This window comes from Euprymna scolopes, chromosome 40 (assembly GCF_053919585.1).
Source record: "Euprymna scolopes isolate OS-2025 chromosome 40, ASM5391958v1, whole genome shotgun sequence".
Taxonomy (NCBI): domain Eukaryota; kingdom Metazoa; phylum Mollusca; class Cephalopoda; order Sepiida; family Sepiolidae; genus Euprymna; species Euprymna scolopes.
Genome location: NC_136521.1, coordinates 26,612,579 through 26,640,166, shown reverse-complemented (window position 1 = coordinate 26,640,166; position 27,588 = coordinate 26,612,579). Strand labels below are relative to the sequence as shown.

Below are 27,588 nucleotides of genomic sequence, written 5' to 3'. Positions count from 1 at the left end.
GACATAACCATAGAAAAGTCTACCTAATCCTAAGAGAATATCCTGATTGTCTTAATTTAATTTAATTTTTTTTAAATCAGTTGCCTGGCCCCACCCTACAAAAAAAAAATGTTCATGAAAAGAAAAAAATAAACAAAAACTATTTACAAAAATAAAGAAAAAAATGAACAAAAATAGTAATACATGAAAGAAATATAAAAAAGTGCTTTTTTAAAAAACTTTTGTTAAAAAAAAAACACAAAAAATATTGGTTTTCTTATCAATTTTGTTTGACCAAAATAATTAGTTGAAAAAAATATAACTTTTTTATTTTTTTCATTTAAAAAAATTTGTTACAAGAATAAAACAAAAAATTGTTACAGTAAGTCATTTTTTTTTTTTAAATTAAAATTTTTTTTTTTCTGGTGATTTTATTATATTTAAATGTTTTCTTCGGTATTTTCATTGAATAGCAATGTTACGATTTGATTATTAGTAAAAGCCGGCAGTTGATGTCATGTTCAGAGCAAAGCCGAGCTGTCAGTTAATTACGTCTGGTTCAAATTTTGCACAAGTACCAAGAGAATAATCAAACAGCAAATAGGAAATCGAATAAACATAAATAAAACGTAGTTTTGTTTCATGCATGTACAAATTGTACAAATTGTACAAATCGGTGCTACATTTATCTATAAATAACTTGTATTTTGCTTTTGTGAATTTGGAGAAAGCTTTTCACAGAGTGTCAAGAGATTTTGTCTGGTGGATTTTGCGAAAATTAAAGACAAGGAATTGGTTGGTGAGGATTGTTTCCAAATGTTTAAATTATGTGAAAATGAACATTCAGTGATAGATTTAATGTTAAAGCATTTGGTACTGAATTGATTATTTTATTAACTTTTTAAATCCAAACAAAAAAAAAACCCCAAAACTGATTCAGCTTCTATTCAGAAGTTCACGTATGGTTTCTTTTATAAAATTTATGGTTGAAAACATTGACATCTTGGAATAGAAAAGATAATGTCTTGGAATTAGACAAGATTACTGCTTGGAATAACAGATTGATCATAGGAAAGACTATATTGGCATGGGAAATTCCAACCAAGCTTACAGGTATGAAAATGATTGTAACGTTAACTTCAGTGAATGAAAGTCCCGTGATTGATGAATAATGTAGAAAGGGTCTCAAGCTACACCAAGAGAAAGTTACGCAAGAAGCAGCCAAGGCAATATGAATGCTCAGATCATAAAATACAGCAAATTTTTTCAGGATATAAGTTACAGTGAAAAGATTACTGCTACAGAATTGGCAAGCTTGACCGAGAAAAGTCAAGAATTAATCACTATGATTCTTGAATGGAAAGTTTAACGTTCCATGAACTAACCAGTAGATTTATCAGCAGGGACCTCAGATCAATGAGGATGAGCGGTGCAGATAAAATTTGTAAAAAAGTCAGCCTTGAAACAGCACATACTTCCATTATGACCTCCACCTATGTTGTTATATGTTATCTGATATGCAGGAGTATCGACTGGTTGCACTCTACTGTGGGTATCTTTTATCTTCTATTGTAACATGTTTCTTTGTAACATGTTTCTATTGTAACATGTTTCTATTGTAACATGTTTCTAGACTATTTTTTATAAGGACAATCTGTAACATTTTCATGGATATTAATAATTAGTATTGTCATCCCATTTCACAGCACCCATAGTGGTATCTAATTGTCTTGATGAATACTATTAAAGTCAATAGAATTTCAAATCAGATTGGATCTATTTACAAATTACTACTTATGAACCTCATGTTTTCCTGATGAGTAAAATAGCAACTTGTGTTTGATTAAACATATACAATTGTGATCAAAGATCAGGTACTTCAACTATATTAATATAATTGTTATTTTCCTTCTGTAATATATTGAATGTACTCAGAAGCATTTAAAGATAGCTGGTACAAGTTGTTGTCTGTCAAAGTTTGACAAATGTATGAATTTGAAATGTATGAATTTGAAATGTATGAATTTGACAAATGTATGAATTTGACAAATGTATGAATTTGAAATGTATGAATTTGAAATGTATGAATTTGAAATGTATGAATTTGACAAATGTATGAATTTGAAATGTATGAATTTGACAAATGTATGAATTTGACAAATGTATGAATTTGAAATGTATGAATTTGACAAATGTATGAATTTGACAAATGTATGAATTTGAAATGTATGAATTTGACAAATGTATGAATTTGAAATGTATGAATTTGAAATGTATGAATTTGAAATGTATGAATTTGAAATGTATGAATTTGACAAATGTATGAATTTGACAAATGTATGAATTTGAAATGTATGAATTTGAAATGTATGAATTTGACAAATGTATGAATTTGACAAATGTATGAATTTGAAATGTATGAATTTGACAAATGTATGAATTTGACAAATGTATGAATTTGAAATGTATGAATTTGAAATGTATGAATTTGAAATGTATGAATTTGACAAATGTATGAATTTGAAATGTATGAATTTGACAAATGTATGAATTTGACAAATGTATGAATTTGAAATGTATGAATTTGACAAATGTATGAATTTGACAAATGTATGAATTTGAAATGTATGAATTTGACAAATGTATGAATTTGAAATGTATGAATTTGAAATGTATGAATTTGAAATGTATGAATTTGAAATGTATGAATTTGACAAATGTATGAATTTGACAAATGTATAACACAAAAGTAGAAATTATCGATAAAGAAATGATTTTGTAAGTGAGAAAGTGATTCGAAGCAGAATATATAAAATGACGTCTTCAAATAAAGTAAATTGAGGCTTACTCTCTCTTTCTTGTTTCACGTCATGCCACGTGAACAACAAAGATTTGTTGGTGTTGACTTATTAGAATTATCATCAACTGAAGAAAACAGCACAATTTCAGACTAGATGACCATTCTCATGATTTCTTCAATAGTTTTTAACCAAGAGTATTAAGACGCATCCATTAAACAATATTGATAAAAATATACAATAAATCATTTTACAGTAGCTGTTGTGCTCCTCCATTAAATAACCTCCAAAATATTGATTTGCTGTAAAACAGGCTCCTGTTTTTTGGCTAAGAGCAAAATGTAGTATCTGCTCTGATATTTCATTTTTTTATTTTCTTGGATCAGAAATTCTTCTAAACTGAGGCTATTGTTATCATCATTATTTAAAATATCTCTTTTTGGGGAACTAGATGTGAACCCACATTAAAAACCGTGGGGAGGCATGTAAACAGGAATAGACCATTTTTTTGGTATTATTCTTGTTGTTGTTAAAGAAAAAAAGCATAATATATATAGTTGGTTTACATCGAAATTAGAAGTAGACTCAGTTTTGTTTATATTGTGTATGAATTAGTATGGTCCAGGGTAGAGGGGTGATTTAGATACTATGGCCTAAAATAGAAAGTAGATTTGAGTTGAAATATGTTTAAAAGTAAGAGAAAAAAGGTGGACAAAGATAAGACGTTGATTCACAGAATTGATTTCATTTGACAAGGAATGGGCAATGAAAGTGAACGTAATTTGTTTTTGTTTTCTTTTATCAAAAACATAAATGAATGAATATTTTCTCCAATTTGAATTTGAATAAAGCCACCAAAAATCTGACCTTAATGAAGAGTGCCATGCTAAGGGAATGGATGATGGGAGAATTTGTAAGGACATTCTTAACAAGTTTTGGACCAGCAGGAAGACTTGTCCTAATTATAAGGATGTCTGCAAGCAAGACATGAGGACAGATAGCATTGACCGAAGAGGTTCAGAGACCATGGCTGAGTAGCACAGCTACTGGAGAAGAACTGAAAAGGCATGCTCCAAGAGGAACGAAGAAGGACCTCAAATCAGTGAGGGTAAGTGGTGCGCATAAAATCTGTAGAAACGTAGGCTTTAAAACAGAGAGCATTCTCTACTAATGACCTCATTTATATGATTAGTTATCCAGTATGGGGGGGGGAGTATTTATTGGTTGCAGCCTAACGAGTTGTATTATCTATTATTTTATACTTTTTATATTTTATTTTTATTTATATGATTAGTTATCCAGTATCGGGGAGGGGTAGTTATTGGTTGCAGCCTAACGGGTTGTATTATTTTTTATTTTATACTTTTTATATTTTATTTTTATTTATATGATTAGTTATCCAGTATCGGGGAGGGGTAGTTATTGGTTGCAGCCTAACGGGTTGTATTATTTTTTATTTTATACTTTTTATATTTTATTTTTATTTATATGATTAGTTATCCAGTATCGGGGAGGGGTAGTTATTGGTTGCAGCCTAACGAGTTGTATTATCTTTTATTTTATACTAACAGATATAAGATGGATACTTACATATTTTCTTCATTCAATTCGTTTTGCCAAGACAATTCTCCTTTTTTTGTGACACTGTCATACCATATAATTTTGGAATGAGGAATACAATCAGACATCTTGGATTTAAGGTACACAATGAATTCACAAAGGTGAGGAATTTGATTTTTCTAAGAAAGAAAATAACAAAATTCAATGTAATTAGGTTTCAATAATTGATTGTTTTATGATATATCAACCCTTTTTATAATAGGCAAAGCAAATTCCTTTGAAGCAAATGACAAAAAAAAAAATCGGCTATACTGTACATAAAAAGTTTCAAACAAAAATGTATCATGCAGTCAGGCTGATTTTGTAATTCTGAAAGGAAAATTGTTCACTAACACTATAATTCACACTAATAAATCTTAGCTTCAATGTGTTCTTTCAGCTGCTCAACACTCAACTCTCTGTCTTCCCCAATTTGTATATCTTAAGGCAGCTATTCTCCTCATATGCAAATGAATGCCACATATTAAAAAAATCCAACTACAAACACAAATTCTTTGCTTCTTTTTTTTTCTGTAATTCTTGAACCTGACATGCCAAACAAATGCACTGTCACTTGTGTGAGTAGTTTCTTCTATTACAGATTCAAACTGTTGACCTAAGAGTTACAAATGATTTGTCATTTGTAACTCCAACTCCATATAAAATGGATGATTAAATAGCTTGATAAGAACTCAGAACATCTCTAGCATCCAACTCATTCAGTTAAAAGTGATTTAGTGATAATAGATGCCTTTATATTGTGAGACGTACAACTTTTGGTCATTGGACAGCTAAAATGTATTTCAGTGCCATGAAATGAAAATCGGGAAATTAGAATATGAGCGGTATCCAGTAAAAACTTTCTCACTACACTTAATACGAAATCCATTTATTTTTATATTTGAGGTTCTTAATATTTTCAAATATTTAATAGATTTTTATTTTGTATATAAATCATTTGTAGATTAACTTTTTTTGTATGTGTATATTTTCTGAATAAATATTTGCAATTGATAAAACCTATCTAATCCATAGAGGAGTTTGATTTGGTTTATTGTGCTTATAAATATTAGATTTTTTGGTATAAGTCCATTTACATAATGGAGCCTCACATCAGTAAAGAGAGCCAATATGCGGAAAAAGCATGAAATGGTGCATATTCTCTTCTGATGATCCAGCATTATCTGAAAATTGAAATGTAATGCTCCACAAGTGAAAACAATCAATAAACATATATGTAAATCCACAAAGTAAGCTGTTTCTTTCAAAAACAATATCATTTGCTGTCCACTTGCTTCATAGTTTCCGTTACTGTTTTGGTAGCAGATATCATTCCACTGTCTCCAAAAAACACACTATAAGTTCCATCCTGGGTCCAAACAATCCATGGTGTCAAAATTGTAATATCTATTATAATGTGCTTCATTGTACATGAGAGATGACAAATTGTAATATCTATTATAATGTGCTTCATTGTACATGAGAGATGACAAATTGTAATATCTATTATAATGTGCTTCATTGTACATGAGAGATGACAAATTGTAATATCTATTATAATGTGCTTCATTGTACATGAGAGATGACAAATTGTAATATCTATTATAATGTGCTTCATTGTACATGAGAGATGACAAATTGCACATTACAGTGACTCCTGTTCAAGTAGGAATACATGGTTCTGTGTGGCCAACATGGAATTAAAAGAGAACAACCTTCTTTGTGACTTCCTACATCCCAATTTCTGTTCTCTCTATTTAGGTTATTTACTGGAGATCTTTTGCTCCATCAAATCTAATTTCTAGAATTAGATGAGGTGAATCTAAAGAGTAATGGATCTGGACTGAGGGTCTGCCTGTTTAATAAGACACCAACAAATACAGACCATTTTTTTTCGTATGGCCAAATCATCTAGTACATCTGCATTGGTAAAATGCTATTTTGCAGGTGACCACTTAGGAAATGCCTACATACCTCAATACCTTGGATACCTTGGATATCGATGAGTTTTTCCTTTGGTTCATGCTGAATGATTTTGATCCATGAAGAAGCGTCTGAAAGATAATACCCAATGTTTATCTTCCTTGTGTCTCCAACTTTGCCTGTTCAATCCAGAGTTGCTTTTTGACACTGCATTGGCCCAATTCCTGCCTTCCTTTATCCGAATTCATAATCTTTTAATCTCCTTCCCTTGAAACGTTAGCTCTGCTTGCAGTGCAACATACGTCAGAGCAAACATTTTCTCCAAATCAATGAAACAGAAGAAAGTTAAGAAACATGAAAATCTGGAAGTTAAAGAGCTCAGTATTGGTTTGATTCATAGCCTGGCAAACTCTGGGTTTGAACTGATTTCTTATTAAAAAATGCAGATTTCAACCAAAAAACAAAGAACTCAAACTCATGTAGGTAACAAAAGGGAAAAAGAAGTAAAAAAATAAAATGTAATAAAATTATGTGATAACTATGCATGTGTGTATTTCTTGTTGGTTTCTTTCTTTTTAAAAAAGAAATGATATTCTTGAAATATTAAAGACTTCAACCATCCCGGTTATTTCAAACAGTAAGCCCATTTTTACTGATTTGTATTTGTGACTGCTTTTTTTTTTTTAAATAAATGGACATACGAAGATTATTTATTTGTTAATTTTTGTTTATGTCACACAAATTTAACTGCCTGTTCCCTATATAGCTATAATATTTTTATACATCTCCATGCATTTTATATATATATACACTGCATGTCAAATTATTAACGAGATAACATTTTTCCAGTAGTTTCATATCAAAAGCTTTGGAAACGTTGGCAATGCTGATCTGCACATCCTGTGAAATTTTCGTACTGTTCCACACAATGTAAACAACTTGCCATCGTAATTGCTGAATCCATGGTATTTGAGGCGTGCCAAATTATTAACAAGGCAGTTTGTTTCGTTAATAAAATAGGTCATAAAGGTGGTTTGAGTAATTTTAAAAAGAGTAATATTACAGAACAGCTAGCAAAAAGTAGAACTACCCTCGAAATATCAAAAATGATAGGAAGGTACCATCAAACTGTGAAGAACTTTGTCAAGGACCCTACAAAGGTACGTAAGAGAGCTGATAAAGGTAAATCTAGAGTTGTTTCATGCCGTTCTCTACTCCAAATTAAACGTGAAGTTGTTAAGAACCCTGGGCAGACAAATCAAGAAGTCTTTGTACCAAGCTGGATTGAAGAATGTCTCAAAAAGTGAGTACTTCCTTCTGAAAGAAGTGGCAAAGTCTGTTAAGCCTGTGACAAAGCCTCCATTAATTATTATTTTTATGCAGGATAATGCTTCTTTCGCATGCAGCAAACAAAAGCAAAGAGTATTTGCAACAACTGGGGTTCTCTGGCCTATGGAAGATGGAGTGGCCTACGAATTCGCCAGATTTGAACCCAATTGAGAACCTTTGGAGTATCATGAAGCGACGTCTCTATGCAAGTGGATGCCAATTTAAGTGCAAAGATGAGTTGTGGGATGCTCTCCAAGAGGTATCGCAAGGAATAACTGTTGACAAAATCACAACTTTGACTAATTCTATGGATCAACGTCTTTCATAAAAGTCACAAAGTCTTTCACAAGTCATTCCTAAAAAAAATTCTATGGATCAACGTCTTTCATAAAAGTCACAAAGTCTTTCACAAGTCATTCCTAAAAAAAATTCTATGGATCAACATCTTTCATAAAAGTCACAAAGTCTTTCACAAGTCATTCATAAAAAAGGATCGCATATCCCCTATTAATTATGTCAACGTAGAAATTGCGATGTAGTTATTTAGTTCTAAGCATTTTTCCTAGTTCGTTTAACGTTTGAAAATTATTTCAATAAACAAGTTATGGGTATATTGTGTTTTTTTCTCAACCGCGTTAATAACTTGACACACTGAAATCAACAGATATTCCTATTTTCTGCTATAGTTTCGCTAATACTACTTTAAATACTTTTATTTTTTAACTGAAGTAGCTGAATAGTATTGTAAGCACTTTCTCAAAGTTTCATGGATTTTTATTCACTCATTCCTTAAATATTAAGAAATATGTAAACTCGTTTATAATTTTATATGCAGTGTATATATATATATATATATATATATATATATATATATATATATATATAAAATAAAAATAAAAAATATAACACGGAAATTACATAATTGTCGATGCAATAATTTATTTCAACCTTATGGTATTTTCAAGCATCTAAATCAGATAATTACATTTTTGATACTGAAAAAAAGAAAAGAAAAGATCGGGCTTCGATATATATATATATATATATATATATATATAATTTTCAGAATGTGAGAGATTGTATATAATAAATTCCCCAGCCAAACAATGCCGCAGCTCTTGTGGGCTGTGACGTTGTTTGGCTGTGGAATTTATTATATATATATATATATATATATATATATATATATATATATATATATATGAGCAAGTAGTTAATAAGACATGTTAAAAAACACTTTGAAAAAGAGTTAAAAACATATTTAATTTAAAAAGGAAACACTGAATAAATGGATAGTCCTTAATCCGCAGAGTTTCGAAGAAATACTTTCCTTCTCATCAGAGGGTAGGATTTAGCAAAATGCGGGATCGGATTTTGCTAGCAAAAGTATTTGATGAAACTGCAAGTAAGTCAAAGATCTTACTTGATAACAAAAAGTGGAGCAGAGGGAATAGGGTGAAGAAAAAAGTGATTTCACGTGAATGGATAGTCTGGTGAAAGATAAAGTATCCAATGATGGTAAAATCCAAAAATGCAGAATCCAAGAAAGTTGGTTAAATTTCCATTCGCACAAGTAAAATCCAAGGGAATCACGTAATTGGAAGATGGTCCACAATAATCCAAAAGGCAGAAATCCGTGGAATAATTCACAAATAGGTACAAAGAAAAGGGAATGGATTCCAATAATATTATTAAAAGAAAGATAAGATGTGCGTAAAAAAATGGAAGAAATTTAAAACTCAACTGTTGAAGCAAGACTAAATTAAAATAAATAATATATATTATTATTAAAATAATATAAATTATATATATATATATATATATACATATATATATATATATATATATATATATAATTGTGAGTTATCATTCCAAAACCAGAAGATGTATTTAATTTTTTATAAAGTATGTCTTACATGTGTTTTGTTGAATAGCAGAAACCCACCAAACAACTTATCAGAGACAAATGAAAACACTTGGAATGTTTTTGTTTTTTTCCTTGGAATGACAAAAAGGATAAAAAGAATGTTGATATATATATATATATTTTTAATTCTACCGTGTTTGGATTTTACCATTCTTGGATTTTTTACCCTTCACCGGACTATCCATTCATGTGAAGTCTTTTTATCATTTTTTTTTTACCTCCTACTCCCCTTACCTCACCCTTTTTTTAACCAAGTAAGATCTGTGACTTACTTGTAGTTTCACTAAATACTTTTACATGCAAAATCCGATCCCGCATTTTGCTAATTCCTGCCCTCTGATGAGAAGAAGAGTATTTCTTCGAAACTCCGCGGATTAAGGACTATCCACTTATCTTGTGCTTCCTTTTTAAAATTAAATATGTTTTTAACTCTTTTTCAAGATGTCTTTTAACATGTTTTATTAATCATTTGTTCATATATATATATATATATATATATATATATATATATATATATATATATATATATGATATATATAACTACTTGTTATTGATAACGATTGCAAAGATATAAAATTTCATTAAAACTTACTTCTATTATGTTTTCAATGTTAATCAACCATCCGTCTATGTTATAATACTCAGCAATTTCCACCATTTTGTCTGCAACTGCCATAAATTTGACTCGTGAAGCCAGAAACTCTCTGCAAATATTTGACCCTTTTTCCCATTCTGTAATCATTGTGCCTGACAAAAAAAAAAAAGAAAAAAAGAAAGAAAAGTAAACAATTTAATTAATCCAGGACTTCTTTTAACGAGAAAGTGAAATGCCAGGGCTTAAAAATGGGTAACTATGGGTGGGGTGCAGTTAGGAAAAATATCAACGTTACCATCTGAAACATCAAAGACGAGCTATTTACAGGATCAAACTGGTCTTCAAATACCATGGCTCAAGTCCTGTCTAGAAACCACGATGGAAGTTAAGGGTGGCTTCTTTCAATGAACTATGTTCAGCATATTCAGTAAAAGAGCCTCTAAAATTTTGAATTTTTACAATATATCAATTATTGGCCAAGATATGGCCTTTGTTCTTTCATTTCAAAGAGTGGCAGATTTATACTGAACGCTGCATTTGATATGAAGGACATATTAAAAAAGCACATCAGCCGACAAATATTTCAAAGAAGTTTCTGCCAATAACAGAAACAAAATATTAATTTGATGTGATTTTGTTCTTTATTTTTTGGATTGTACAGGTTCTTAATGTGAATTTAGTTAATATTCCAAACATTTAAACTCCTCGGAGGCTGTATATATTAGTGCTATGATTCAGAGCATCAACTTGTCTAGCTACAACCACTGTAAAGAATTTTCTTTTCATTCTCTGTATAAATAAAACTCCCATGTACAAAGTTATTTTACCAAAAACTTCTCATCCATGAAATACAATACCACAGGACTGCTTCCCAGCTGATAATTTTTAAGTCAAATGGGAATAAATTCTTGTTTCACTGGTCAACAAGAAATTTGTTGTCTGCTTTTTTTTCAGCTGATTTAAGACGAATCTGATATCCAAAAAACATATTGGTTTTGCTCAATCGGGTCAAGTTTTTGAGCTGTGATCACATGTTCGTTTTTACATTTTTGTTCACATGTATGCATGTGTGAAGCATTTTAGAAGTTGGTGGGGGTAAAATGCCATGTCAAATAATTGTTTTTATTGGAAATGATTGTTTTAATGACGTGAAATATTCAGGTTCAATAGTTCTGGGTGATTATGTTGAAAAGGGATCAGTTTGAAATCATAAAACCTCAAAATCTTCCAAAAATTGGTGCTCAGTATACACAAAGAAGGGCTGGCCTATGCAGAAAAAATGGTGCTCAGTATACACAAAGAAGGGCTGGCCTGTGCAAAAAAAAATTGGTGCTCAGTATACACAAAGAAGGGCTGGCCTGTGCAGAAACAATTGGTGCTCAGTATACACAAAGAAGGGCTGGCCCGTGCAGAAATAATTGGTGCTCAGTATACACAAAGAAGGGCTGGCCTGTGCAGAAAAAATGGTGCTCAGTATACACAAAGAAGGGCTGGCCTGTGCAGAAACAATTGGTGCTCAGTATACACGAAAAAGGGCTGGCCTGTGCCGAAAAAATTGATGCTCAGTGTACACAAAGAAGAGCTGGCCTGTGCAGAAAAAATCGGTGCTCAGTATACACTAAAAAGGGCTGGCCTGCACAGAAAAAGTTGGTACTTTGCAAAGAAAGGAACATTATCAATGACCTTTTAGTGGACAGAGACAGAATACTCTTTCCACTACTGCACATTAAGCTTGCATTCAGCAAACAGTTCACCAATGCTCTGGACAAGGATGGTGACTGCTTCATTTACTTGTGCCAGGATTTTCCAAGATTGACCATGATGAAGTTGAAAGCTGGCATCTTTGATGGTTCTCAGATCCGGCATCTCATGAACAAACCAGAGTTTTAAAACTCAATGAGCAAAGTTGAACTGGAAGCATTGAAGACATTTGTTCTGGTAGTGAAAAATTATCTTGGCAACAATAAGGCCAGAAACTATGCAGAACTTGTCAACAACATGCTAAATGCATTCAGAAACCTGAGTTGCAACATGAGCATCAAGATGCACTACCAATTTTCACATATGAACCTGTGTTCAATGAATGATGAGCAGGGGAGAGGTTTCATCAGGACCTGAAAGAGATGGAGACCAGGTATCAGGGTCACTGGGACGTAGTCCAGATGGATTATTACTGTTGGAATCTGAAGAGAAGCTTCCCTACTGCTGAGCATTCCAGGAGTTTGGAGAAATGGAAGGTCAAACCCTGAAGTTTGAACAATCATGAAGCAACATGCAATTAATGTGTACTTACTTTTATCAATACCTACCATTCAGTTTACAGTAATCGATGTTTCTATCAGGTAATCGATATATTTTGTCAGCAAAACATTTTAAAAACATATTTAGGATGATATATGTTAACAAAAATCAGCTGATAATGCCACAAAAATGTAACTGATTTTGTCACAAGATCCGATTTTTTTTGTTCAAATCAACTTTACACAAAAACCTAACCTGATGGACAGAAACAGGTGCCATTTCCTGATTTAACCGCGCAAAAATACCTTAAATCAGTTTTGGAAATCCAAACAACATTTAAAAAGTAAAAAAAGTGTTGACCAGTGAATCAAATTCTGACATTTTTTATCCACCAGTCTCAATTCTTTCAAGATGTTATTCATTGCCAATGGACGATCTCATTAATCCTTACCCTCAAGTGGCTTTTTGATAAATGGTGATACATAAATATGAAAACAAATGCTATTCTGTTAACATACCACTAAATAGGTAGGTACTCATTTTTATGCATTGATAGATTGAAAAATTCAGGTAGAATACTTTTGCCAAAGATTTTTTATCGTGAACATCAGGTCATAAGCTGCTTTTCTGATAGTCACTTGTAAACATTAAAAATAGTATTTGTTTTCCTTGTCATCAAACTAACCTAGTATGGGTACTCGGTTCCTGTGTGCAGATATAATCCAACCACATGGTGGTATCGTGATGAAATGATGACTGAAGTAGATAAAAAGATCGACATATTGCCAGTTGAAAAATCGGTAGCCATTTGCTTTATTAACACTCTGGACATATCTGGAAATGGAAATGAAAAAAATGTTACGTGGTGGGAAATCTTTGGAATATGCTTGGTTTGCTTATTTTATATCATATAGACTCTTTTGGGGTGGGGTTAGGTAATAAAAATAAAACTGAGATTGACCCACAAAGATTGATAGAATATATGAATATACAGGTCATACAGTACACAAATAAAATTTAGCCAACAAGTTGAAAGGTCAATTAATCAAATACATGAAGAGGAAAATATTAATATTTACTTCTTTTCTCTCTGACGTCAAATAGACTGAGCATCAAAATCTGCATTTGCTCCTAGTTCTCTCTTTACTTCGGCACAAATTAATGGAAGTAGAGTAAAAATTATAATACAGTTTCAATGATTCTTTTATCCTAAACAAAGATTCAACAGGTTTTTTTATACCAAACTACAACATCTATTAAACAAATATGTTTGAATCAGTGTGGTATGACGTTTTTGACTGACTTGATTTTGTTGTTGGCATTTATTTTGCATGACTTTATCTGAGGTACCACATGAAAGTTGCCAACATCCACAGTGAAAGTGATGCTATGAAACTGAGTGGATTCAAACTTGGTTTTTTGCATAATTATCCTTATCACATCATCTATTGAAAGTAACTTAATATTTTATGTTTAGCTGAGAGTCAAGGGAAATGTGGGTTCATACCTTTTTTGATTATTTTTTATTTCATTTTTTATCATTCACCCTAAACATATTAACACTAAAGCACAAAATGTTACTATGATAGGGTTCAGATTTATAGGAGAGCAATTTGGATGGGGACTTGGGTGGAAAGATATTTACATTACATTTAAATTTCTGTATTGTTAGGAAAATAGGGAACAAGGAGAGAATTCCAAAGTGGTTCAAAGAAAGAAGGTTTTATAGTAGAAGGTTTTCTACTACCTAAGAACATCTACAGTGAAGGGGTGAGATTTAGCAACTAGTTGGATTGATCGGGTGTATTTTTGTTGACGAAGTACAAGTGTAATAATTTCATCAAAATAGAAAGTATTTATGACTGAGTGATGCCACTCCGTAGCAATGCAGCAAGGGTGGCAGGAGTTTGGCCGACAAAAGTTTCTAACCTAAGGTAGACCTATCAGGTTAGAAATTTTTTATTGCACCCTGTCTGAGGGGGAGAGGCTAGTGGTTGGTGCACCAGGCTACATGCATGGGTGAACCCAGCATTCATAGTCATGTTAACTGTGTGTCTCTTCATTTGTGTAAGATTTATAGAAAGGCAATTATTGAATATAAGGTAATTATGAAATATAAAAAATATAAAATCACATACTTACATGGCATTCTTGCTTCAAATGCACATAATTATTGTCACATTGACGCTACAAATCATATTGTAATCAGTTTCCTCTTGCCGTAGTGTCGTCCTGTGTTAGATCTTTATTGTGTGTGTTGACACCAAGTTCACCGATTTCTGTCTTTCAGTATACACAGCTTGAATATTTAACAATTATGCACTTTGTAAAGATTCATCTTATTTGAGCTTTCCTTTTTTTGTTTCTACCGATAGAGGTCACATGAGTTTATTTTAAATTACATCATCATTTTCATATCTCCCATTATACAATAGACTTTTTACATAAGTTGTTTAGAGCATTTAATGCTGAAACATGACACTTATTTTTATAACTATATTTAATGCAAGTGTGTAAAAATAGTGTTAACAACAGAAATTTCCATATAAGTTTAAAATACGTAAAAAAAGAGAATTTTCCATCAGAAAATAAGTTAGAGGTAAAGTGTATCAGAAGTTACGTCATGGGAGAAAGTATGTGTCAAAGAAACGAAATCAGTTTGTCTTAATTGATGTTCGACAATACAAACATCTGATTTCCACATGATTTGACTGTCCCAACCGGGTGTTGACCAGAAAATGCAGATCAACAAAAAAAAAAAACAAAAAAAAACAGCATGCCTACTACAGAGAGACATTTCACATTTACATGTGAATGAAAAAATTACGAGCCTTCTCGTAGAAATAAAAAAACTCCCCATGCAATTGTTGCATATTTAATCATTTGATATAATGTGCGGTCCAATAGATATGGTAGGGAGTATGGGAGATCAAGAAAGACCTCACTTATTGTTGCTGTTTTTACAAGGTCAATCACTCTGGTCAGATTAAGCCAGTTTCTTCTCCGACCTGCACTACAGCTCAAATCATGATAACCCATGCACGGTGGTTTCATGAGGTTGTTAGCCAATTGTGACTCCACTATCAAAGTTGACCACCTGAGAGTTCAGTCAACTTCTCATTGATTGTTGTTGATTAGGTCCTCAGTTGTTTGACATGCTTGTGCCATCCAGACAGAGGGATAGAGAGGATTACATCAAGAATTTTTTTATAAAAATCACTACGGACAAAACAAGAAGCCACTTGATCTAAGGAGTTTAAAAAAAAACTCTTTAAATAAAATAAAGGTCAAAAATAATAATAAGTATGAGACGGATAGATTGACTTTTTACTCTCCTTAATTAGTTCTCCCTCCATGCGACATGCTTCATGATCAGACTATTAATGACATCACTGCAACAAAATAGATGGCAGCGACTTAAGATTAAGATGTCAGCAGAAAACAGCAGGCAATTAATGTGGTAGGAAGAGTGGTTGACCAAGAAAGATCTGGATGGACTGCGCAAGAAGTGATTTGCAACTAATTACCAGCTTTTGGATCAGATTACACATAGAGCAGACATGAGATATTGCTTGGTGTCACTCATCTTGTGTTCAGGATACTTGCAGTTCCTAAAATAACAAACCTGGATGATGATGATGATGATGATGATGATGATGATGATGATGATGATTGTGCTTTGGTATTAAAAAAAACTTGAAAATATCAACTTGTTTGACAGAACAACTCAAACTTACATTATGACTGAAAAGGAAATAAAAAATAAGATCACAAACCTGTCTTCTAAATACCCTGACATCATGTCATGACAGACAAGGGTAAGCGGACGAGCAGACTGCGATGCACGTGGTTGTAAAGGCTCTCTTGTAAGACACAGACTGTCTTGCCCACATTTCCATTCAAGTAAATTATCAAGTGTCTGAATAGGGGAGCAGACAGGCATGCCATTTTCTTCATCTGCGGAAAGAAAGAAGTGATGAAACTAATAGGAAGATATTAACCAATTCAATTTGCTCAACATTTTAAAGACATATTCTAAACAGATTCATCATCAGAATGAATAACAGACAAAACTAAAACCATTTACAATTAACACATATATTTACGTTAGACATTTATGAAGAATAGCAACATATCAAATAAAATAAAAAAAATGGCAGATTTTACTTCACCTTTTGAATATAGAAATCCAGAGAACACAAATATTCTTCACTCTGCAGTATCCTCATAGGAGATGTCCATTGTGTTAAATACTCAATAGTTTCTCACCTTTTTGGGGGTATAACCAAGGGGAACATCATATGAATTCAACTTTCACACAAGTTAACTCCACAAAAGAGGAAACGAATGAAATGAATTTGACTTCAAAAGAATTTCGGATTTACAAGTTAAGAATTTGGCTGGAAATTACGTTCTAACAACAAAAAAAAAGAAAAAAGTTGACCCAATTTCACCGTGAGAACAATTTCTAATTGTAACTTGTCTACGGTTTATTCTTATGCAAATTTGGACATTTTTCAAATGAAGTGAAAAGTTTTTTTTGCAATATTTTAAAAGCTTGGGAGGGGGGGGTGTTAGAGACGCCCTTCCATGGGATTAATGGGCTATCTCATGATGTCACTTCCTCTAGTGACGTCACTTCCAGTAACGAGTACTGGTGCTGGGGAGTCAGAGATTGGCATGCGGCAAACACCCTACAGTTGAGGAATGGTATTGCTCAATCTGCTTTTGCCTGTAATATGAATGTGAATACATGTTCGTTCCTAAAAGTCCTGTGTTCCTTCGTTCTTATTACCATTTAACCCCATAACAGTTAGTGAGAGAGTTAATGTTGTATATTGGTTTATATTATAGGAGATGATATATTAAATGTGTCATGTGTTATCTAGTGGATGTAAGATATTGTTCTTTTAACAGACAAATAATAAACGTATAAATCGTATGTATGTTGTTTAGCCAAGAGGACATGATATTGACGTGTAAACCGAGTCATGTTGTATCAGACTTATCACATGGGATATCTTTACAGTTCATATATAAGAAGAATAATATATGCTTTATACCTTTTTCTTCAAGATTTCTTCTGTATCTTCCCGCTGCTCCGTGACAACCATGAAGTGATCAGCACCATATAATTGAGACAACTGTTCTTATTTGTGAAACCATTAAAACAATTCTTTATATTTTTGTAATATAAATTTATTACAGTTGTCTCAATTGGTTTTCACAGGATCTGCAGTTAGTCTACATTTTCTGTTCATACAGCTCGCTCCTAGCTGTCTGTCCACCCTTGTCTAGACGTCTGTCTGCTCTCGTGGTCAATCCTCAACTCTTTGAATCTCTCCAAAACTAACTACATCAGGTGTTCTCTTACGTCACCTAATTACGTGTCTCAGACGAACCTAATGTTTCCATCTAGTTATTTGTTTATCCAAATCCAAAAGAATGTTTACATCTATTTTCTATTTTCGCATTCCTTTTGCAATTCACACGTCAATCATTTCTTCCCCAGTTTAATTGTTTATTCTTCTAATCATAATAACTGATCCAGTGAGCATCCGTCGCTCAAATCAATTAATAAGAATACAATAACAATAATAATAATGTTTTGACCATTGCTCCCACTTGCCACAGTTAACAGATACTACGCTATGATCACAGCCTAAAGGGTCATAACATTACATTAAGATGGGTTTGGGAAGTAGATTTTCCTCACATTATGAACAGACCTTGTGTCTAACTCCACCCTCGATTTAAATATTTGCTGATTTTACAATATTTTTTCTTTTCAGTTTATATTTATTTTATTTTTTTATTTTTTTATGTTGTTCAGTTTATATTTATTTTATTTTTTTATTTTTTTTATGTTGAAGTGTAGGGTGCTTCTACACCTTATTGCCGAAATTGGAGACGCTATTTTATTTCAAGCACCTGCTGTCCAAATCCAGGGGAGAAATTATTATATTATAAACTATAGCTGAAGCATGAAATAAATAACAAAAAAAAAAATTAAACTGGAGAACGATTGCTTCCTAAAAGGGAAAGAATAAATTTACCTAAAATTAACATTTATTACTTCCGGAAAGAATAAAAAAAACAAAAAAAAACAACAAACTATTTTATAAAAATCCAATGTTGCTTTCATTACAAAATTGCTTTATTAAAATTATATTTTCTTACGCAAACTTTTCAATAAATGTTTTTACTATTATATTATAACCATAACCCCCTATCTTCGTCCGGGGGCAGGCCGCATCCGTCGCTAACCTGGTTCACGGGAGCATACTTGTGATGTACTTCTGGCCGTGTTCGTCGCTCCCAGCTTGCAGGACCATAGATGCAACCCAACAGAAGGCGTGGACCGCCACTTGGAGGTGGTCAGAAGACAAGGAACCGGCCAAACTACAAAACAAAGTGGCAGAGTACCATATGCCCGACCAGATAAGGCCTGCATACGAAAGCAAGCTCCGTGAATGAATTAAGAACGGTTGGCTGATTCCATACCCCTACGACAAACTTGGACCCCCCAAGGGCCTGATACCGCTGATGGCAGTTGCCCAACCTAACAAGTCAAAGGTGAGGCCGGTAATGGACTACCGCGAGTTGAATGCGCACGTTGATGCGTTCACAGCGGACGCCGACGTCTGTGCCAGCAAGCTGCGAGAGTGGCGCCGGCAGGGGTCCAATGTGTCCCTACTGGACTTGAGAAAAGCATACTTGCAGGTCCGGATCGGCGAGGCGATGTGGCCTTTCCAGATAGTGATGTTTTCCGGGAAGAGATACTGTCTTACGCGGCTCGGATTTGGGCTAAACGTAGCACCCCAGATAATGAAGGCTATCGTCAATGCCGTGTTGTCACAAGAAGAATGGATCAGAAAGGGAACATCGGCGTACATTGACGATATATACGTGAACGAAGATATCGTGTCATCTTTGCGCGTAAGATCCAAACTTGCCGAGTTTGGTCTAAACTGCAAGGACTCTGAGCGGCTTGAGGATGGCGCCCGTGTATTGGGCTTGAGCGTTCAAGAGGAGCGAGGGATCCTGAAGTGGAGGCGTGGAACCGCAGTTCCCGACGTACCCGACGTTTACACAAGACGTGCCGTGTTCTCCCTGTGCGGGAAACTTGTGAGGCACTTCCAGTATGCGGATGGGTTCGTGCGGCGACAGGCGTCATAAAAAAGAGGGCAAATGCGGTCACCAAAGGCTGGGACGATGAGATAACCGACGAACTATTGGTTCAAATGTTAAAGGAGACCGTCGCTAGTGTGAAAAAGAATGACCCCGCCACAGGGGACTGGTGCGTGCAGGGAGACGAACTGAGCGTGTGGGTGGACGCAAGTTCTCTAGCGATCGGTGTAGTTTTGGAGAAAGATGGGGCCGTAGTTGAGGATGCCTGCTGGCTGCGACCGGCGAATGATGCTGCCCATATCAACCTTGCAGAACTCGACGCTGTAATAAAGGGCATTAACCTGGCACTTCAATGGGAAGTGAAGAAACTGCATGTGCACACTGACTCACTTTGCGTGCACCACTGGGTGTCGGACACACTCACGAGCAAGGCCAGGGCACGCACCAAGGCAGCCAGCGAAATGCTGATAAGACGGAGGCTGGAGACTGTGAAAAAACTGGTGGCAGAGTACAACCTGTCCGTAGACGTAGTGCTTGTCACCTCGGACTACAACCTCGCCGACAAGCTCACTCGGGTACCACGGAGATGGTATGAGGCTATGAAGAAAGAAGCTAAGCCATTGCCTCTGTGTGCTGCCTCCGTCGAGGAGGACGAAATCAGGAAGATACATCACGACAGTGGGCACCCCGAAATACAACGGACCTACTACTTTGTGAAGTTGGCTAGACCATCAATACCAAAAAGCGCAGTAAGAGCAGTGGTCAGGGAGTGCCAAACGTGCCAGTCCATCGACCCCGCCCCAGCCAGATGGCGGAAAGGACAGCTGGGAGTGGACGCGACCTGGAGTCGGTTGGGTATCGATATAACCCACTACGGCAGCCAACACTTCCTTACGCTGATAGACTGCGGGCCAACGAGGTTCGCGATTTGGCGCCAATTAGCGAGGCAGGATTCCACCAGTTTCATCCACGAATTGAAATCCATATTCTACAAAAAGGGGGCCGCCTGAGGAGATCCTCACGGATAACGACACGGCGTTCTGCAGCAGAGAATTCAGGCATTTTATGGACAACTGGGGGATCCGCCTTCGACACCGATGCGCGTATGTGCCGAGCGGCAACGGCATAGCGGAGCGGAGTGGTGCCACCGAACCGTGAAGAGGATCGCGGCCAGGAAGAAGTGTACAATCGCGGAGGCGGTTTACAGATACAACACAACGCCTAAGGACGCCGCGACTGGCGGCAGTGCGCCCGCTGATGCGATTCATCACTACCACGTGCGCGTCAAGGACGTTGAAGTGTGTCTACCCGACCAACGAGAACCCCAGAGGACATACCAAGTGGGAGACACCGTCTGGGTGAAGCCACCTGGCGGCCGGTGCACCAGCAGCTTTTGGAGGGGGCGGGTCACCGGCGTCATCAGTGAACAGGCCATACTAGTCGATGATACTCCGCGCCACGTAAGGGATGTCCGGCCCACTCTAAGCGCTGACCAATCGGCGAGCAGTGAAAGTAGCGAGTCATCCGACGATGAGCGATGGATCCAACCCGTGCCCCACGAACCTGGTGACTCAACTGCGAGCTCTAATGCTGATGCTGATGCTTCCGATGCCACTTCTGAGAGCTCCGATGAGGAAGTCCCGGCAATACCCCTCCGCAGGAGTGCTCGAATCAAACGGCCACGTCCGCCGTGTCACGTATGTGATCTGGAGACCAGGGGGGAGTGTGAGACTAACCATAGCCCTCGGCGCAAGAGGGTCCGTGTGTGCCTGGCGTGCGGGGTGGTGGCTGATCCTGTGGTTGGGGCAGCGGAAGAAAGAGTTCCAAGATGGCGCCTGCCTGCTTTTATTAGAGACGGAATCTCGCAGGATCGCGCAAGATCTCGCGGGGATGCAAATTAGCTAGGCCATCTTGAGGAATAAAAATCGGTCCATTGGAGGTGCGAGGCAGTCGGGTTCTGACGTTCGTGGCGATCAGTACAGTGACCGTTGGGTTCCGTTAGTGACCGTTGGGTTCCGTTTCTATTCGTGCAGTCAGCTGAGCTTTGTTAATTACCTTCGCTCCGTGGCTGTCATTGTTTGTTGGTTCGCTGTGTGTTGCCGTGGTTCTTCAGTGAAACGCTTCGTCGCCCACGACGAGACTCCCCGTCTCCTACACGTCGGAAACTACACAAGATACTCTTACAGAAATATTATTAATTTTTTATTTTTTAAAAAAAAAGTAATGAAATTGAATTTTATGAGTTCATCATTTTTCAATTTTTAAACTTTAAAAATCTATCAAAATTTTTCTATTGATTCTATTTTTACAATATTTTCAGGGTCAATGTGAAATTTTATGCTCTTTCCAATAAACCGAATATAATATTTTTGACAAACGTTTTTTTTTAATTCACGCCCCCCCCCCCATTTTGAAATGTCTATTAAAAAGTAAATAATTTATGTGCCAAAGTTTTATATATCACAAATAAAAGATCAATAGATAATATATTCTAATTTAAAACAAAAAAACAAGAACAGTTTTTTGGAAATTTACCTGTAAAGTCCGAAGTTTAAAACCTTTTTTTTTTTTTAAACCACGTTGTTTGTATTTTTTCATTTATTTTTTTTTTTTTTTGAATGAAACCTTGTTCCTTGCTCCTTTAATTGAAAAAATATTAGGGTTTGAATTACATTTTTCGAGTAGTTATAAGCTTGGAAAGACAGGGGGTCGAATTATTCAATATTTTTCACTAAGTTTCTGACACACCTAGCGCTCGCCCAGTTTAAACCATTATGAATATGTCATTTCATTTTCTGTTTTTAATTAAAAAAAAAAATGTTCCATGAAAAACTTTCCCGTTTTCATTAATTAAATTGAAACATTTCCAATTAAACAATTACGGATATATGTTTTCTTTCATTTTGTGGGGGTCGTCATGCCTTTTTAGGAACTAACTTCCTCCACAAATAAATAAAAATAAAAAGAAGAAGACTTACATGCAAAACAAACGGAGGTTTATTCACAGAAACCAACCATTAACAAATAAAATATAATTCTCTTTATAATGAGTTCAGAAGTCCTTTTTAAGTGTTCGTATAAAAAAAAGGAGAATGTCTTTTTTTGTTGAACTGTTCAATTCTTAAACATGTTAAGAGAGGCATAGGTAATGTTTGCCTGTGAAATTGTATGAAACGCGCGAAGCGGTGAAAATGGAAGAGTGATAGTAACACGCGTGGAACGTCCGAATAAGAATGCGGTTGAGAGAGAGAGATTTGATGTTTGTGTGTGCTTAAATACTATTTGGACCGGCTCTCAGCGAGCTTAAAAAGAAAAGTTTAGAAAAATGTCCTTGGAGAAATCCCATTGGACGGAAACATCACGTGGGGTGCTCTGTACTACGTCCGCTCGTTTTGAGTCGATTTAATAAATAAATTTGGACAGCAGGTGCGTGAAATAAAATGGCGTCTCCAATTTCGGCAATAAAATGTAGAAGCACCAAGTGTAGTATCTGTTCTGTCCTCGATCAGTGAAGAAAAACATGTTTTATCTTTTATTCAACAATATTTCTAGTTACTTGCCTTAGTTGGCTTCTACTATGGGATTGCCACAGTCAAGAAGAATTTCTTCTTCGCAGACGGAGGATAGAAAAGATAAAGCATATTAATAGTATCAGAACAGATATTACACTTTAACGATAATTCTATTTTGAAAAGTAAAAAAAAAATCAATATAACTCGAGAAGAAAAAATTTTGTAAAAGCGGCAAATATTCAGAGCAGACGTAAAAAAAATTAACAGTTTAAAATATTCAAAGCAGGCGATTTTTCTTCATTTTCAAATGGTTATCATTGATTGGTTAATGTAAGTCACGTGAGAATCCTTGATTGTCATTGGTGACGGGCATAAAAAAATTTGTCTCTTCTAATTTTGTTGCTGAAAAATGTTTTCTTTTACAGCGATGTTTCTTCGTAGTAGACATATATAAAACTATTATGATGAAGAAAAAAAAAACGTCATTCAGACAAGAAAAAACGTAATGAAAATTTTAAAAACATACTATATGTTTTTACTTTACCTCTCGAAGACATCATATAAAACGATGAATTTGAAAACGTTGATTGATTAGTATTAGCGGTGTTACTGTTACATAACCACCCGGTGAAACTAAAAAAAAACGTTCCTGTTTAAACAATGACCTCCACGTTTACTTTTTTTTATTCATTTATTTTTTAATCTATTCATAGATTTATTTAGATATCGTTGTAGACGAGCATGAGCAACCTCCGCTCCAGCCATCCTTCCCCTGCAAAAAAAAAAAAAAAGAAAAAAGAGAGAGATTCTATTTTTTTTACGCGATTACATGTAAACAACATGAAAAACTTGCCAGGAAGAAGAAAAAAAATTTTTAATTTTGAGTGAAGGAAGGATCAGTTGTGCATATACAGTTTATAAAAATGACCTACACACACACACACACACACACACACACACACACACACACACACACACACACTCTCTCTCTCTCTCTCTCTCTCTCTCTCTCTCTCTCTCTCTCTCTCTCTCTCTCTCTCTCTCTCTCTCTCTCTCTCGGACATTGTAGCATTTTAGGGTAGTCAACTAATTTTATTATTTTTTTCTATATGAGTTGTGCGTTTTTTTTTGTTTCAAAATCACAGCCTCCATTTTTTTTTCTTTCTCTCTTCGCCCCCAACCCCCGCAGTTTCTCTTCACTTGAACAAAGGACGCGATTGGCTAAACGCGAGCTAATGTGTGAACATATCCGGGTTCAGTGAATTCATTCACCTACCATCCTTTTCTTTTTCCATCATCAATTTCGCTACGCACGTCGGAATTTAAACATATCAATAAAACGCCACAAAACAGACAATTAACATTTTTGCTTTTTTTTTTTTTTTTTTTTTTTTTTTTTTTTTTTTACAAAGGCATCACCACATTATCAAGGCCCAGAGGCCACTCAAGGATAAGGGTTAAAGAGTGTACAGTAGAAGTTGGTCAATATAGTAATCATTAGTAATGAAAATTTGGTAAATTTAATAACTTATATGGAACGGCTCATCAAGAACTTATTTACTTTAGACTTGAACAAAACCATATTGTAGTCAGCCGGAAAGCAGGAAAACGGAAGACAATTCCACAGGCGTGCAGTTCTAAGAAAGAAGCTTTGTTCATGGAATCTACGTTTAGGTTTAGGCACAGATAAAGAGTGGGGGAAATTATTGATAGTGTTTACAGCTAGACGAGTGTTTCTTGTGAAAGTTTGGCGAGGGGGGACCATAGATTGAAGCTCAGTTGAACACTTTCCATGAAAATAACGATACATCAGAGACAAACTCGCAACATCTCTTCTGTGAGATAGAGGTTGCAAGGAGGAGAAAAGGACATCTCCTACGAGGCTACGAAGTCTATTTTGAACTCTATCAAGGCAGGACAAGTTCTTTCTAGCAGCTCCTGCCCAGATGTGGCAACAGTATTCCATCCTTGGACGTACCTGGCTCTTATATAGATAGAGAATAGCATCAGCAGTGAGATATCTACTGGATCGATAGAAAGATCCCACCATTTTTCCAGCGGCCTTGGCAACAGATTTGATATACGTGTTCCATTTAAGATCAGGAGTAATGGTCAAGCCCAGAAGCTTGTCAAAACTTGAGGCCTCCTGAAGACGAGAGCCATTCATTTCAATTGATGACAAATGTGGATTAGAATGTTGATGATGTAAAGAGAGAAGCTTGGTTTTAGATGCATTAAAAGTAACCAGCCACTCCTTTCCCCATTGTACTACGTGCTCAAGATCAGAGGAGAGAGAATTGGAGAGAACTTGGTCGTTTACTGTCTTAGATGTGGTACCATAAATGGTAGTGTCGTCAGCATAAATGTCTACAAATGATGTAAGGATATGATTTGGAAGATCATTAATGTAGATCAGGAAAAGAGTTGGGCCCAGGATGGATCCCTGAGGGACACCGGCATTAATATTGTGAGCTTCTGATTTTTGCCCCTCAACTACTACTCTTATGAATCTATCAGAAAGAAATGATTTAATAATTGAGAAGACTTTTCCAGCTATACCATAGCTAGCGATCTTATGAAGTAAACCTTTATGCCATACCCTATCAAAGGCTTTAGATATGTCAAGAGCAATTGCCCTAGAAAGATTGCCACCGTCGAGAGATTTGCTAATCCTATGCGATATAACTGTAAGGACATCTGCTGTAGATCTAGCAGAACGGAAACCATATTGAGTGTCACTAAGAAGGTTATTTTTGTTGAGATGTTTGATTACTTCTGTATTTAATACAGATTCTAGCAACTTACTCATGACGCACAGGAGACTTATTGGCCTGTACTGAGAGGGGGATGAGCGATCACCTGAATTCTTAAATACAGGGCATACTGATGAGATTTTCCAGGGAGATGGGAAACTATTCTCCTTAAGACAACGTTTAAACAGTTTTGTAAGTATGGGCGCTAGTTCAGGTTGAAGTTTTTTGAGTACTATAATTGGAATACCATCAGGGCCAGTTGCTTTACTGGAATCAAGGTTTTTGATTAGCTTGGCAACATCACGTACAGATATACGTATATCACATAGCGTGTTTTCTGATACAAGAGGAAAAATTGGGGGTTGGCGGTCTTGGTCGCAAAGGGTAGAATTAGCTGCAAAGTTCTTGACAAAGAGTTTGGCTTTGTCTGATGCTGACGAGATTACCTCAGATCCATTGATAATAGTTGGGATGGAGCACACGCTTCTGTTCAGGATTCTGTTTGCTATTTGCCAAAACTGGTGGGAACCAAGCCGCTGCTCAGCTACTTTGGACTTAACAGATTGAGCATACAACTCTCTTGCGTTCCTTATTACTTTCTTACAATGGTTGCTGGCAGTCCTGAAAACGGCTTTAGTTTCCATACATCTATTACGTTTGAAGCAGTGGAAAAAGTGATTTCTGTGCGCAATGGCAGCAGCACATTCTGGAGAGAACCATGGCTGGCTGTTAGGTTTTTGCTGAAATTTTTTAGAGGGTATGAAATGGTCAATACCTACAATTAACCATTCAGTTAGGTCTAATACTATAGAGGACACATCCTTTTTAAACATGGAATGCAGAGGTAGATCAGATATAAATGTACGGAAGCTATCCCAGTCAGCCTTAGTGTATCGATATACTGTACGATGAAGAGGTACGTCTGGGGACTTATTACATTTCATTTTTATCTTAATTGATACAACAGAGTGGTCGGAAGATCCAAGAGGCGACAGAACAGAAACTGAACATAGTTCAGGGCAAGTTGTGAGAAAAAGGTCTAGTAGGCTCGCATACTGGCCGTCATTATCGGGCACACGGGTAGGTTCCTGAACAATCTGAGTGAGGTCATAGGCAATGGAGAAATCATGACAGAACCTCCCCTCATCATCGGTCTTGTTTGAGTGGGTCAACCATTCGACGTTGTGAACATTGAAGTCTCCACATACGTGAATGTTAGCTGAAGGATAAGTAGAAAGGACTTGGTCAATTTTCTCAGATATGCTTTGAAAGATAGTAACTCCGCTGTTGTGGGGGCGATAGAGAGTAAATATAAATGCAGTAGTGTGAGCTAAAGCAACCCGGAAGCACATATAAGGTAAGTTAGGATCTTCCCTGGAGATGTCCCTCCCACATGGAAAGCTATCTTTAATATAGGCACATATTCCATGCCCATGGCGATCTTGGGGGTCAGATTTAGAAGTTAAGTTAGAGTATCCTGTAATTGCAAACTCATCAAGGGAAATAGCCTGTCCAATGCCAGTTTCACTTAAAAATAAAAGGTCTGGTTTAGTCTCCTGTAATTGGGTTTCAACCTCTGGAAGGTTAGAACGTAGACCCCTGATGTTGGAGAAGGAGACATGGTAGTAGGGGTCTACGTTGGAAGTTGGAGAACCGGGTTTAATCGTGTATTTTTTCTTGAAACTTGTCATGATGAAATTTTGGAATTTGTGGACTAGGTCGACAGATTTACTTAGAGCAGGACAGAGAGGGGAAACTAAGAGAGAAAAAGAAACGAAGAATTTTTTTTTTTTTTTTGTAC

General features: G+C 35.6%; 1 protein-coding gene across 4 annotated transcripts in view; it reads right to left on the bottom strand.

Moving 5' to 3' along the window:
- Window positions 1-23,718, bottom strand: part of LOC145265449 (cytosolic endo-beta-N-acetylglucosaminidase-like) — a 72,379-nt gene extending 48,661 nt beyond the window's left edge. Inside the window, exons 1-5 of one of the 4 annotated variants that reach the window (XM_080121299.1) lie at window positions 23,579-23,718; window positions 16,168-16,348; window positions 13,077-13,225; window positions 10,148-10,302; window positions 4,368-4,516 (exon numbers count right to left, since the gene is read on the bottom strand). In XM_080121299.1, coding sequence (XP_079977425.1) covers window positions 4,368-4,516; window positions 10,148-10,302; window positions 13,077-13,225; window positions 16,168-16,348; window positions 23,579-23,594 — 650 coding nt within the window. In that variant the 5' untranslated portion in view covers window positions 23,595-23,718. Of the gene's footprint in view, window positions 1-4,367; window positions 4,517-10,147; window positions 10,303-13,076; window positions 13,226-16,167; window positions 16,349-23,560 lie in introns of those variants that run through there. The other 3 variants (XM_080121300.1, XM_080121298.1, XM_080121301.1) reach the window with 3 other exon arrangements.
- Window positions 23,719-27,588: the final 3,870 nt, after the last annotated feature.